This window comes from Limulus polyphemus, unplaced genomic scaffold, assembly GCF_000517525.1.
Source record: "Limulus polyphemus unplaced genomic scaffold, Limulus_polyphemus-2.1.2 Scaffold730, whole genome shotgun sequence".
Taxonomy (NCBI): domain Eukaryota; kingdom Metazoa; phylum Arthropoda; class Merostomata; order Xiphosura; family Limulidae; genus Limulus; species Limulus polyphemus.
Window position 1 is genome coordinate 403512 of NW_013666340.1, and position 14897 is coordinate 418408.

Consider the following 14897-nt stretch of genomic DNA (forward strand, 5'->3'; position numbering starts at 1 on the left):
TTTAAAATCGGTTTTAGGACCTGCAGTTCTAATTTCCAATTATTTTTTTTTGGTTTGATTTTGTATTTCTATTGTAAACATATACCCTTTGTGGTTATTCATAATAGCTTGTTACCGAATGCATTTCTGTTACAGACGCTACAAATACTAATTGGAGGCCACTTCGTTTAAGAACTGAATGTGATTCTCATGTTTATAATTCAAAACAGATAATGCAAACTTGACCTGTAAAGAAACGTTCACACTGATGTTCCTAAACGTTTCTTCGATCTAGTTTCGTGTTTTCATTATATTTCTGAGTCTCTAACTACACGATTTCACGTATCATGACCTGTCTGAACACAACACGTACTTACACGTTGTAGAGCAGTTTAAAACTTACTTACTTACGAATCTCAGGAAACTACAAGAACTTATCTGTTAAGAATGGTTGAAACTCAACCAGTATCTATATTATCGAACAGTTTTAAACTTACTTCCAAGACTCAAATCTACAAGAACTTATATAATAAGAACCTTTAACTCAAACAGTACCTACGTTGTCGAACAGGTTAAACTTTATGTTCAAGTTTCAAAAGCTATAAACTTATCTATTAAGAACTGATAATTCAATCAGCACCTACGTTGTCGAACAATTTCAAACTTACTTTCAAGTTTCAAAAGCTAAACAAGATTTTTTCTATTAAGAACTGATAATTCAATCAGCACCTACGTTGTCGAACTGATTAATCTTTACTTTCGAGCCTCAAAAGCTATACAAGAACTTAGCTATTAAGAACTGACAATTCAATCAGTACCTACGTTTTCTGAGTCTCAAAAACTACAGTAACAAATCTATTACGACGTTTCTCAACTTAGTGCCTGTGTTTAAAACTTACTTCCGAGTTTTAAACAAACTTCAAAAATTGCTGTTAAGTCATTCAGTGCCTATGTTATTAAACAGTTCAGAACACCTATCCTAATTGAGCAAATAAACTACCCAAAATGTTAAGGTCTACTTTATCCCCAGTCAGTGTGTTCCTGCTGAAGCATCCTGGAAAAAAGTTTTGAAATTTGATAAACTTAAAACATGTTTGGCAAACAAACAAAAAAATAAATAAAAATCCATAGACATTCTAGACGAGATCTCCTTCAATTCACTTGTTTCTTTTTCTCTAACAGATTGCAAACACTTTCTTTTATCTGGTTTATTATAAATATGTTTGTACATATACTTGATTAAGAAATTAATTTCAAAATCTAGGCGCTTTAGATTCTTCTATCCAGCTCTTAGTTTAATTTCAGTTTTTCAGTCCTTTGCCAGTAGAAGGTATCTCCTCCAAGTGGCAAACACATCATAAGGCGGCTAACAGGAAAGAAATCGAGCCAATCACTTACTCTTCTCTGACTTACTAACGAACGATTCTATTTCGAGAATATCCTACGTATTTACTAATAGCGACCTCTACATATATATATATATATAGCACAACTTACACTTAAAAAGTAAAAAAAAATAATTAATAAACGTAATTTACTAAGTTAACGTTTCCCTTGACAAAGGTGTATTTAAACTTATGACTAATTTTAGAACGATTGGAGATTTTGTAATTGTTTTTTTTGTTTTGTTGTTTATGTTTTTTAGAATAAAGCAAACATTTCTGTAATATTCAGTTGATCAAGAAGTTTTAGTTTTGTCTCGGGATTTATCCACAAGGATGAGGAGTTAGCTAGCACAAAAGAACTGTGTAACGGACGATAATGAACCTCTACTGTTCCTGTATTAAAGAAGTAAGCGGTAAAAACCGTGAGCCGAGACTACGCTATTAATCCAGCCACTGAGAAACTGTGTCTTCCATTGTTCGCTTGCAGTTAAGCCTCATTGTGCTATACTGTCTGGTCGTCCACCTGGAATAATCCTTACCGCACCGCTGGTGGACCAACAGCTGGGCTGGCCTGGAAGTGACAGACACAAACGCACGCACCTTCTCCCGTATTATTCTGTTCTCGTGACGGTGATGGAGAGGATTACCACGTTTAATATAGTAATACATATAACTAGCTCGGTAAGAACACACACAACACCCAATTTTTTTAACGATATGGGGGGGGGGGACTTAAAATTAAATGCTCGCTTTTGGTTTCTCACGATAATTATGATCCCGTTTTAAAACCAAACCGTAATTACGTGCAGGCTAAGAAGATATGTACGTATACGCAGATATCATCAATATAATCCAACAATTGGTCGAAATCTGAAATGTTAGTATTTTGAAACGCCCTTGAATATTACTCGTGAAAATCCATATTAATTTTCTAGAAACTGAATGAATATTAACGGTTTATAACACTTAAAAATAAGGGTTTCTTCAACTCCTGGCCTGGTGGTTAGGGTAATGTGAGAGTCGCGGGTTCGAATCCTGTCCCTAAACACGCTCGCCCTTTCAACCGTAGGGGCGTTATTATGTTAAGGTCAATCCCATTGATGAAGAGTAGCTCAAGAGTTGGCAGTGGGCGGTGTTGACTAGATACCTTCCCTCTAGTCTATCACTTCAAAATTATGGACGACTAGCGTTAATAGTCCTCGAAGAGCTTTGCGCAAAATCCCATAAAAAACAAAACAAATCATCAACAGCCGGTTACCTAACTTTGTTTCTCTAATATTCAGGCCCAAAATGTCAACTATATGCCAAAGGACGAAGAATCATTTGGCTTTTATACACAGGTTTAGCTTTTGATGTAATTTTTCGCATAAGTTGTATTACGTGAAGTTAGGTTAAAATCAAAACAAAAAGTTGTATGTTCTTCCATTAAGACCATATTATTATTCAACAAAAAAACACACACACATGTGATAGCATTTAAAAGTGTGTATTTCGCAGCTGATCCTTCAATATGAATTTAATTTCTTTCAGCCCAATTTTTTAACGTTACACAAAGTTCGAAAATTGGTCTATACTTCACCGGTATTGTGTGTGTAGATAAGTTCTATAAGTTAACATGCGTCTTTAACGTCTTTTCATTACCGGAATTTGGTCAATAACAACCCTCTTTGTATCCGGTTATGTGCAGGGGATAGGGGCATCATTTACAACTTCCGGAATTAATTATTATATTTAATATCCTTATTTCTGCTAGGGGGAAAAAAATCTCGTTTATACCGCCAGGGGCTGTACAAATGTACACACCTCAGTTTACTCGAGGTTCTTTTGAAGTGGGCTATCATATTGTTAAGCTGAACATAATATAAAGATAGATAGCAACTTACATAATGTAAGATACGCGGCTCAACACAAAGACTGTGCATCAACTAACACATTTTTGTTCTGATTTGTCAGTGCACAATGACTGTGTCGTTTTTAACAGAGCTTTTTCTAAGGGTGTTTTTTCAACTGCGCAATTATATTTTAACTTAATCAGTTTTTAATACATAACGCCTTATTGCACCTCATATATTCAGGCCTAGCAACAAATGGTCCAAAAAGTGAAGAATATTCTAGTAAATACATTTATTTATCAACTCTGGAATGGAATTTTATAATCTTAAATATGGTTTTAAATATTTATCCACTTGAACTTACTTGTGTAGGTGAATTTTCAACTGCACAAATATTTTCATAGGTGCACAATTTGTGATCAACTGCATACTAGGAAAATCCCTGGTTTTTTAAACTTAAACTTGTGATCTAGTTATTCAAATACGTGACTTTTGTTTTACAGAGCACAAGTTATGCAAAGTTTTTTAACAGTGCAGAGTTGGAAGTTCCTAAGGAAGATTCCTGTCTGGATTCTTCAGGTGTAAAATGCTTGGAGCTTCCTGAGTTGAATTAATGTTGTACAGGAGTCTATTTTATCCGTTTTTCTTCTCTTCCAATTGGACAGTTTTATTTGCATTTATTTTACTTCCAACCATACAGAGTACAGTTTTGTCCACCTGTCTTCTATTCCCAAATCAAACCGAAGTAAAGAATCCCACCTAACCCAACTTCCCAAATAAGTACTCAAAACTAGAGTTAAAAACGTTAGAAGTAAATGATAAATTTTGTTTTTTCATTACTTTGGTCAGTATATCATGAGCATATGAACTTTATCCAACACAGAACTTACAGAGAGATGTTGGAACAACCACGCCCTCATTATGTTGGTGGCGACTTTGGGGAATATTCCTCTTTTCTTTTGTCTTTTCTTTTCTCGCTCATCATCCTCTTCCTCACCAGTTCCGTCTCCGGATCCCATGCAAGTATCACCTGCAGGCAATAAAGGAAAAACAAAACGACATTCTTAAAACAGTTAAGTGTACCTTATTTGTTCATAACAATATAATAATACACATCTTATTTGTATTAAAGCGATAAACGATGTTTCTCTTGTTTCTGTCATCGTTTTCTTCGTTTGCTCAAAGTTAAAAAAAATATATCCAAGGTTTCCCCTTTTGAGCTCGCCCTCCCAGTGGTTGAACGGTAAGGCTCTGAACTCATGACGTTAAAAATCGGCTGTCGATACTCGTTGTGGGCACAACACAGATAGCCCATTATGTAGGTTTGCACTTAACAAAAAGCCCCCATTGGCAACAGCGGTATGTCTGCGGACTTATAACGCTAGAAACCGGGTTTCGATATCCGTGGTAGGCAGAGCATAGATAGCCCATTGTGTAGTTTTGTGCTTAACTTCAAACAAACAAACTTAACAAAAACATACCTTTTTTAACTCAAACTAAAACAGATAAGAATAAACATTTCACGTATCATGTAAAACAGTACTATTAAAGCTGCATAAACATAAGCCTTCATATAGGATTTCCAGCAGTCTACAGCCTTCATATTTGTATTTTTCCATTAAATGTCACACAAAATAACCTAAAATGCCGATACGATCAAAAATATGCTTTCCACTGAAACAATACCATTTATCTTACGTCATCAACATTTTTATCATATTTTTTTATGCTGATAAAATCTAACATGTGTCTAAACCTTATAAACATTCATAAGAACAACAACATTCACCGACGCAAATTAACAACCTCATTATGTGACGAAACAATAAACTCTGACGTCAGCGTCAAAGTATTCGTATAGCTACTGACTGAGACTACAGTTTCTGTTAGTGTCACTTCGGGTTCCCGCCATACAAGCTTATATTAAAATCTCTTGGGATATCTAAATTCTTCAAGAGATATTCATAATATACTAAGTCAAATATTTAGTAGTAGTTTTTTTTTTCTATATCGTAACGAATTTCTCATTTTTTAAAAAACGAGTGTTATCAATACTACTGTCTGAATCACAAGTTAAATCAAAATCTAAACAGAAATCAAATCATTTTGTCGTTAAAGCGTAGACGAGGGTAAAAGTTGACTTTTATTAACGTATAAAGAATGAAGATCATTATATTTTAAGGTATTCAAGGATAACAGGGGCGGATCCAGGATTTAACAAAAGAGGGGGCGCGAGAGACTGGTTGCGCAAGGCAGCCAACTAGAGATGGGGAACCAGGATTTAGACTGATGTTTATCCTTTCAGAATGTTTCTGAACTTTTTAAAGTCCAATTCTGTGCATTCTTTCATTCCTGGAAACCTTTATAAGTTTAAGGGATAAGCTGTTTGAAACGAAATTATCAGTGGCTTCCATAAGTCAATTAGTTGAGTTCCTAGTAAAACGTAAGAATTATTAGCTTGTGAACCTAAGTGTCATAAACAAAGATAATCTTTGTTTATATTATTTTTCTCACAGTTCGCAAACAAAAGTATTTCCTTTGCTGTATATGTATGTAAGACTTGCCCATTCGGTGTATGAAGATATAAAAGAAATTTACCTAATTTATCTTTTATATGCGAAAAAAACTATCATAAATGACTATATAAAAAAATGGAAACGCCCCCTTTATATCCGAATAAAAACTATTTAAAAGCTACCACAAATACACTGACTGGACATAAGTATACTACTTCCTTCGATTGTAGTATTCAGGTACACTGATATCTAACGTGTAGCCAAAAGTATCAATTGAAGATCGAGAAAAAGAGGAAATAAGTAAACACGAGTAAGCAAATAAAATATTTCTTCACTGGCCAGCTTCTGTTTTTTATTACTCGAACTAGCTGCTAGGGTGAAGAGTCTTGGACGAATGTAAGAAAGCCAAGATGAATGAAAAACCAAGAGGAAGACTCAAAAATTAAACCCAAGAGAGTGAATTGAGCGAACACCAAATTTTTATAATCAGATGAAGGCTCTAGTTCTTTATTTACATACTATAACCATCGTGTATATACAATTCTAACCATCCCAAGCCACTTTGTATAGGTATACGACCACTCTTAAATTAAGATATTAAAGATTGATAAACAAAAAAGTTTAACTTTATAATTGTTTGTTTGTTTTGAATTTCGCGCAAAGCTACACGAGGGCTATCTGCGCTAGCCGTCCCTAATTTAGCAGTGAAAAACTAGAGGGAACGTAGCTAGTCATCATCACCCACCGCCAACTCTTGGGCTACTTTTTTACCAACGAATAGTGGGATTGACCGTCACATTATAATGCCCCCACGACTGAAAGGGCGAGCATGTTTGGTGTGACGGGGATTCGAACCCGCGACCTGCAGATTGCGAGTCGAGCGCCCTAACCACCTGGCCATGCCGGGCAACTTTATAATTAGGGGCCCTGGTGGCTCAGAGGTAAAACTGAGGATTTGTAACGTTAAAATCAGATATCTACAGTTATGGTCGACATTTGAAAGAAAAGGAATAAAATGTTCTCAATTTTAACACCTTTGTTACTAGAACGCCCCCTTTATATCCGAATAAAAACTATTTAAAAGCTACCACAAATACACTGACCTGACATATTGATAAGTTTTCCAATATGTTAAATAATTGAGAATTTTGTTTGTTGGTGTCTAGTATAAACACACAGCTACACAATGGGCTATCTGTGCTCTTCCCACCACGGGTATCAAAACCCGGTTTCAAGCGTTGTAAGTGTCACTTGGGGGCTTTACGGAGAAACTTAATTTAACCAAATTTTCGACCTCGGTCCCAACTTCAAAATTAATTTCATTCAATGTGTTTAAATTGATCAGGATAAGTTCACTCTCGTCCCTTGTTCTGATTATGCAAGCAAGACACCTTGGGGCTATTGGGCAGCCATTTATTTTTTTACTACGACGTGCAAAAAAATTAATACTTATGCTTTAAATACATTTAACATACAAAAAATCTGAAATGTTTATTAAATTTAACTTAACTTCCATAGGTTGAGTTGAATTCCTTACGAAACCTTATCTTAGATATGACACTAAACTACAAAGATGTTACTTTTAATTAACATTTTAAAATAACAAGTGAATTCAATCAGTTCGCTTTAGAAGACAAACAAACTGACTACCTACAGGGCGTCAATAAGGTTTTACCAAACCGCGAGCTTCACATAGAACTGCAAATCTTAATGACATAACAATTCTTATCCTCCAGCTGACCTTTCTTATGTATCGGCTCCAAACGAAGGGAGCGGAGGGAGCTTTGGACTTAGTGACGTATGTCAACTTTAGTCATCATCGCAGAACTCTCAAAACACATTCAAGTGGAAGGACAGGCAGGAAGCATTCAAAAGGGAAACAACATAGTACTTAATAGAGTTCATTGGATTTTTTCAAACTGCGAAAATAGGGGAGCCAAAACAAAAAAAAAAAATGAAACGCAGCAAAAAATTAGGGGTTTATGTATAACTCAAAGAAATAAGGTGTATTTTAATATAATTATGGGTTAAGGCTTACAATATATCGAATAAAAATGCCATAAAAACTGCGAGTAAAAAAGTAACTTTACAAACATACTCTGGCTGCTGTTCTCGTATATACTTACTGATCATAACATAGCTTATACTAACGTTTTCTGCGATGGACCTATTTTGGCATTTTTTTCTTTATATATATATCTATGTAGACTCAAGATTTGATTATGGAGCAAATGGGAATTTACCTATGAAACGAAACACTGAAATGTGGGAGTGAGTCAAAATTACTGTTTATTTTGTTAAGCCAGTGAACGGCACTGATATCCTTAAAATGAGAGATAGTTATATCTCCAATTAAAACATTAGTAAAATCTTGTTTAACCCTCAAGTTACCGACTTCTTTTTATATCGTTCATTCCGGTGGGGTCGACATCTTTCATTATTTTGAATTTAACCCTCAAGTTACCGACTTCTTTTTATACTGTTTATTCCGGTGGGGTCTACATGTTGCATCATTTTGACTTTAACTCTCAAGTTATTGACTTTTTTTTATACCGTTCATTACCGGTGAGGTCTACATCTTTCATTATTTTGAATTTAACCCTCAAGTTACCGACTTCTTTTTATACTGTTTATTCCGGTGGGGTTTACATGTTGCATCATTTTGACTTTAACCCTCAAGTTACTGACTTCTTTTTATACTGTTTATTCCGGTGGGGTCTACATGTTGCATCATTTTGACTTTAACCCTCAAGTTACTGACTTCTTTTTATACCGTTCATTACCGGTGAGAGTCTACATGTTGCATCATTTTGAATAATTCTATGTTTTCACTTGTTACAACACTCAGTGTAAAGAATTGTATGTGTGACTCGTATATTATTAGAGACCCTTTAACGGTGTACATAACAAATTCATGTAACCACGAGTAACTTGAATAACATGAATAATTTAGAAAAACATGTTTATAAAAAACAGTGAACTCCAGAGAGACCACGGCAGTAATTCTAGCCAACCCACACAAATACCATATTTACTGAATCAGGGACGAAAAAAAAAAAAGAACGGGAAATAATGAAGAAAATTTCTGAGGTCACCTAACATTGGACTGATTAACATTGAGCAAATACCAAGTTTTCCTTAATCATGTGCACATATTACATGACGATATATATAAAAAACTCAGAATTTTATAACTAGGCATATACGTTTTGTTGATTCAATGAATGGGTTTATCATTATTTTTCAGACATTGAACACTAGAATTACCAATGAGGTCCGCCATATACATCGGCTTTCTAATAAAAAAATATCTAAATAATATATACACCACAGTGCTTGGGCATTCGCTACTTTGTTAATTACAGGGTTCCTAAAAACTCATGACTAACACAAAAATATAATCAATGTTCCAATTAATCTCGCTAATTACTTTAGTAATCATTATTTATTTATTTAGAGGATAAGTGATTTCAGCCAATGGTTTGTGAGTTTGTTATTTCGGTGTTGTAACAGATAAAAATACATGAGATTTCCCAATACGATACAACAGTGTAAACATAAATCAATAATTAACAACACTGGAGTCTAATTATTTCGATTTTTTTTTTGTATCCAATGAGCTTTAAAACCTTTTTTTGTAAAACAAACTAAACATGCACCGTGTGAAGTTGAAAACAAAAATAAAATTTACTCGGATGATGTACTTATCAACAAATATTTATATATTACTTGGTTTGTATATATATATGAGTGTGTGTGTGTGTATGTAGTTGTACATCTATATATATATAATAGTGAGTGTGTGTGTGTGTTTGTACGTGCATGTAAAACAATACCAAACATCACTGTTGTGGTTACATCGTTTGCACTAAAGGAAAAAAAGGTAAATAAATTTAAATACGTATTTATTTATTATATAACGGTGAATGTCGTATTTTACTTTTATGATGAAATATTAGATAAAAATTGTTATGAATAGAACGTTTGGAGTTAACTCGATTTCCTTCACCATAATGAAGTAAAACTCAGCGGTGGGCAACGCACAGATAGCCCATTATGTAGCTTTGCGCTCGACAAAACGAAGGGAATGTAAATATCACTGAAATAGCATTCTGGATACTTAACAAAACTGATTTCACTTTCTTTAGAATATTACATAAACTCTATAACCCTCAACATAATGTAATTCAGAAGTGGGGAAGTTGGTGTAAAATAAACTCAATAACCCTCAACATAATGTAATTTAGAAGTGGGAAGTTAATGTAAAATAAACTCAATAACCCTCAACATAATGTAATTCAGAAGTGGGAAAGTTAATGTAAAATAAACTCATAACCCTCAACATAATGTAATTCAGAAGTGGGGAAGTTATGTAAAATAAACTCAATAACCCTCAACATAATGTAATTCAGAAGTGGGGAATAATGTAAAATAAACTCAATAACCCTCAACATAATGTAATTCAGAAGTTGGGTAGTTAATGTAAAATATATTTGGCGAAGAAGGTTAAAGAGCATCTTCCCCTATTTGCTTACGGAGTGCACGTGTATGCGACTGTCTATCTTATAGTTGAGTGGTTTTGTATACATATAAGAATATATTTCCACACCGTAAATGCGATGATAAAATTAAAGGATACGTGGACATAAATCTTCGTCGTAGAGTTAGTTTCTTACTGTTAACAACGTTCAGGACAGCAGTACTTGGTACGAGCTGAGTTGTGTGCGTGTTTACGATTTAGCGAAAGGCGGAGTCGACCAGTAGTAGGCGGAGACAGAAACCAGAAACACCATCCAGAAGTATTAAGGTCAAAGAGTCACTTGATTGGCAGCTGTAGTCGCGCATACTAATTAGATTCAGCATAACAACCACAACATAATCTATCCAAACACCTATGGAGTCGCTCAGGTGTATTGTCAATACAACCAAACACACCAGCGTCTCCAATCGAACGATACTCACATGTATTGAATACTGTGTTGAAAGGAAATTTGAAGATCACAAATGTAGAATTTGTCTTCCATGAAAACTCCTCAATAAAAAAAAAGAAATTGTTACACCCCCCTATTAAAAAAATAAATAATAAGGTACAAGTTTTATACTAATATGGTATATGTACATTACAGAAGGTAAGGTTTTAGGCAACAAATGTATTAAAAGTGACCTCTAGATTCAACACTAAACGTAATGTGGCTATTAGAGAAGTACCTACTATAACCTACTCAAGATGTTTACAGCAAAATGGCTTAAAAGAACTTTACTAACTCTTGAATTGCCCCCCAGTGGCACAGCGGTATGTTTGTGGACTTAAAACGCTAGAAACCGGGTTTCGATACCCGTGCTGGGCAGCGTAGAGGTAGCCCATTGTGAAGCTTTGTGCTTAGCTACAAACAAACAAAACTCTTGAATCACAGGTTTATAGACTAAGTTAGCTCTACATCTATTTGTCTTAAGTACAGTTGAATTATATTTGTCTAACATTCCAATAGAAAACAGTAGAAAAAATGTTACCATATAACATCTGTAAGTCGATTTCATATAAGCTGAATAGTTAACTGTGTATGATTACGTCACCATATTATACACTCTATACATTTAACCCAATAAACGTTTAAATACAGAATTATTTATTTCAGTGAATATTAGATTTTATGTTATACAGTTTTAAAGGCTGTACGGGAAATAGAAAGCTTAATTCATTGGAATAATTTTTGTTTTTACTTTGTTGTTAAGCATAAAACTACGCATGGGATACCTGTGTTGTGCCCACTACGGGTATTATTTAAACCCTATTTTTACCGCTGAGCCACGTGGGGGGGGGGGGGCATTGAGTAAAAAATATTTTCCAAGAAAAGTATTACAGTACGTTTAAACTTTCAGCTACAGTACGCACACAAAACTACGCAATACAACATACTGTATTTACGTTATATTTCGCAGAAATATACTTAAAAGTGTGTTATTTTGAATCTTCTCACTGAAGTTTTGTTTATTTCAGATTCTCGCGCTAAACTACACAAGTACTTTCTAACTGAGAATAGTCAGTCGTTTCTAGTTTGAACTGATAGTCCAATGATAAGGTAGCTAGCTAGTCCACACTCGCTAAACTACTCAAGTACTTTCTACGTACGAATAGTCAGTAGTTCCTAGTTTTGAACTGATAGGCCAAGGATAAAGTAGCTAGCTATTCCACACTAGCTAAACTACTCAAGTACTTTCTACGTACGAATAGTCAGTCGTTCCTAGTTTTGAACTGATAGGCCAAGGATAAAGTAGCTAGCTACCTCGTCAACAGCACCCACCGCTAGGCTACTCTCGTCTGATCAAATAGAAGGATTTGAGAACAACTCTTATAGTGACCCAGCGGTAAGCTTGGGAGAGGGGGGTGGTACCCTATTAAATAGCTTGCCGTTGAAACACAAACACCAGAAATTTCGTGAGTTTTGAGAATCACTGGATTGACATTAATTAGAGACTGGAGTAAGAGACCCTATAATCAGAGACCTTTCGAAATGTAGACCATTCTTCATCTTTTATAGTAAATTTTAGTCCCATGGCAAGGTCCTCTGATTCTCAATCCACACACGTCAACCACTTAGCCAGGGCTTTCTTACACACAATATTTGATATCAGGCTTCCTTTTACTGTAATTTTATGAAAGTGGAATGCAAAGCAACGTGATCAATACTATCCTATAGACTGCATGCTTTAGTTATTAACATGACAACGATTTGGACTTTATGCTGAAAAAGGTGCTGTTTGTTGATTTTCGCGCAAAGGTTCTGCAGGGCTATCTGCACTAGCCGTCCCTATAATTTTGAAGTGATACACTAGAGGGAGTACAGTTAGTCAACAATACTCACCGCCAACTCGTGGGCTACTCTTAATTAAATAGTGAGAATTGACAGTCACTCTTGTAATATACTCACAACCCCTCTATGGGGAGCGCGAATTTTTAATTTTTATTTCGTGATAACGGGACGCGAATTACGGATCCACTCTCTGCTAAAAAAACATCAGCATAAGGTCCACCTCAAGTTGAACACAATAGGAACAGTCCATGAGAAAGCCAACTCTGAAACTGCCTATTCGTATGTATAAAAGTGGCAAACCTTTATGCCTACAATTAAAATGGGGAAACCTTTTAAAAGCGCAAGAACCTTTGGGTCGAAGTTCGAACTATTGTAAACGCGTTTCTCTGTTCAGCATTGTTATTTTACTCAAAATATACAAAACAGAAAAAAAATGTTCATAAAAATTTACTACGTATATTTAGTATGTGATAATGTAACAGCTTCGTTTTAAGTTTATTTCTCTTATTCACGTTATTATAATCCAACTGTTTCTTTAATCAGTTGGAATCTTCTGGAACTTTTTGCAGGTAGTCATTTTTTAACGGGAAAACAGCAATTGTTCTTAATTGTTCTCGTCTCCTTGCACGTGGTTTATCAGAACACTTGAACAAAAAAAAAACGGCAACCACCCTGTAAGGTGAGAGGTCGCCCTTCACACCTTGTTCACTTGGGGGCTTGTTCTCACATTCAGAGATAAGAACTCGGGAGAAAATCACGTGACCAACAGTGACCAATCTAATTTTGTCTTTTGGGGAATGTCTTTAGGGTAAGAATGTGTGGTATGTACACGTGTTGTTTTAGTTTGTGAACCATCGATTGACAAGAACATGTAGCAGAGATCCAGTGTACTTGTCCAGGGGGATTTAATTTCATAAATTATCCTTCATCACAAAGTAGAAAAATAATCTTTTTTTTTTCTGGGCAATATATATATATATATAACCTGAGCAAAATTTAGTACTGTATTCAGAAAAAAGCCTCAATTTATTGGTTTTTGTTTCATAATAAATATTTCGAAATTAGGAAATCAAAGGCATTTATGACGAAGATATTCATCTGACAACCCCCCTAAAGACTCTTCCAGAAACATTATAAACCTGTGTAATTCCCAAATAATTTTGGGGTACTTTGTACACATTTTACTGATTACCATTTTTACTTTGCTACTTTTATAATCTAGAAATTAGACTAAACCTCCGTGAAACAAGTCCTGGCATAAAACGTTCAAAAATATCAGCAAGATAACAGTTAATTAAATAAACATATAACTAATGAATTTTAATTTGCTGCCCTTTGGTCAATTTATTTTATTATCAATAGGCAGAAGTGCAAACTAACATTATATAAAAATGAAAACTTTCTTTTTTTTTTAGTAGCAAAGCCACATGGAGCTATCTGCTGTGGCCCTCTCGTAGAATCGAACCCGTATTTTAGCGTTGCAAGTCCGTACATTTATCACTGCCCCACCGGAGGACTTGAACACGTTTACACTTTCTTAAGTATAAAATAATTTAACATTCATTCTATATAATACCTTGTCGGGAGTGGGATAATCGTATAATAATTACACTTAAAAAACGAACAAAATCTCTCAGTTAGTTTATTACTATATATATATATAATTAACCTTAGGGCAACTCTCCATGCACTCAATAACGTTCAGCTATAAATTGTAGGGCTTATAACACTAAAATTAGGTGTTCGATCTTAGCGGTAGAAACAGCACAGAGCCCATTGTTAGAACAAAGCACTCTAAAAGTGATATTACAGAAATAAACATCCATGCCAGTGGTTATCACTTAACCTCTCATTAAAAATAAGGGTATGCAGTTAAATGAATTATTAGAAACCGGTACTGATGTACATAACGAGTCATTTTTTTCCAAAACATATCATTTCACATGTATAATGTGCAATTAATTTTGTTGCTAATATGAATATTTCTATGTTATAGTAATCATAAAAGAAGAAAAAGAACTAAATTGAGATTTAAAATACAACTTGGTTTAAATCCATGAATAAATTCTTTATCATTTTTATCCTCTGGCCCTAGAACCATCCACAGGTGCACGTGGGTCGCAACAACTTCAATAGCCCTGCATTCTGAGCGAACTAATGAATGGTAATTGTTTTCTGTCAGTTTGTGGTTTTGTGATCCTTAACTTTATGATGCAGACTCGCACACTGACCTTCACTGTTGGATGTTCTACTCTTTTGCGGGAATTGAAAGCATACCACGCGCTAACTGCGATTCCCAAAACGTTCGTTTGAATGAAACATAAATCAGGATGAAAGTCAGACGAAAACCCCACCCTTTACCCCAACGACTAC

General features: G+C 34.8%; 1 protein-coding gene across 1 annotated transcript in view; it reads right to left on the minus strand.

Annotated features, from left to right (window-relative positions):
• LOC106460219 (homeobox protein Meis2-like) overlaps nt 1–14897 on the minus strand; it is a gene marked incomplete at its 5' end in the record, with an annotated part of 78594 nt that overhangs the window by 32641 nt on the left and 31056 nt on the right. The window contains one exon of the mRNA XM_013919903.2: nt 4087–4226. Coding sequence (XP_013775357.1) covers nt 4087–4226 — 140 coding nt within the window. The remainder of the gene's footprint in view (nt 1–4086; nt 4227–14897) is intronic.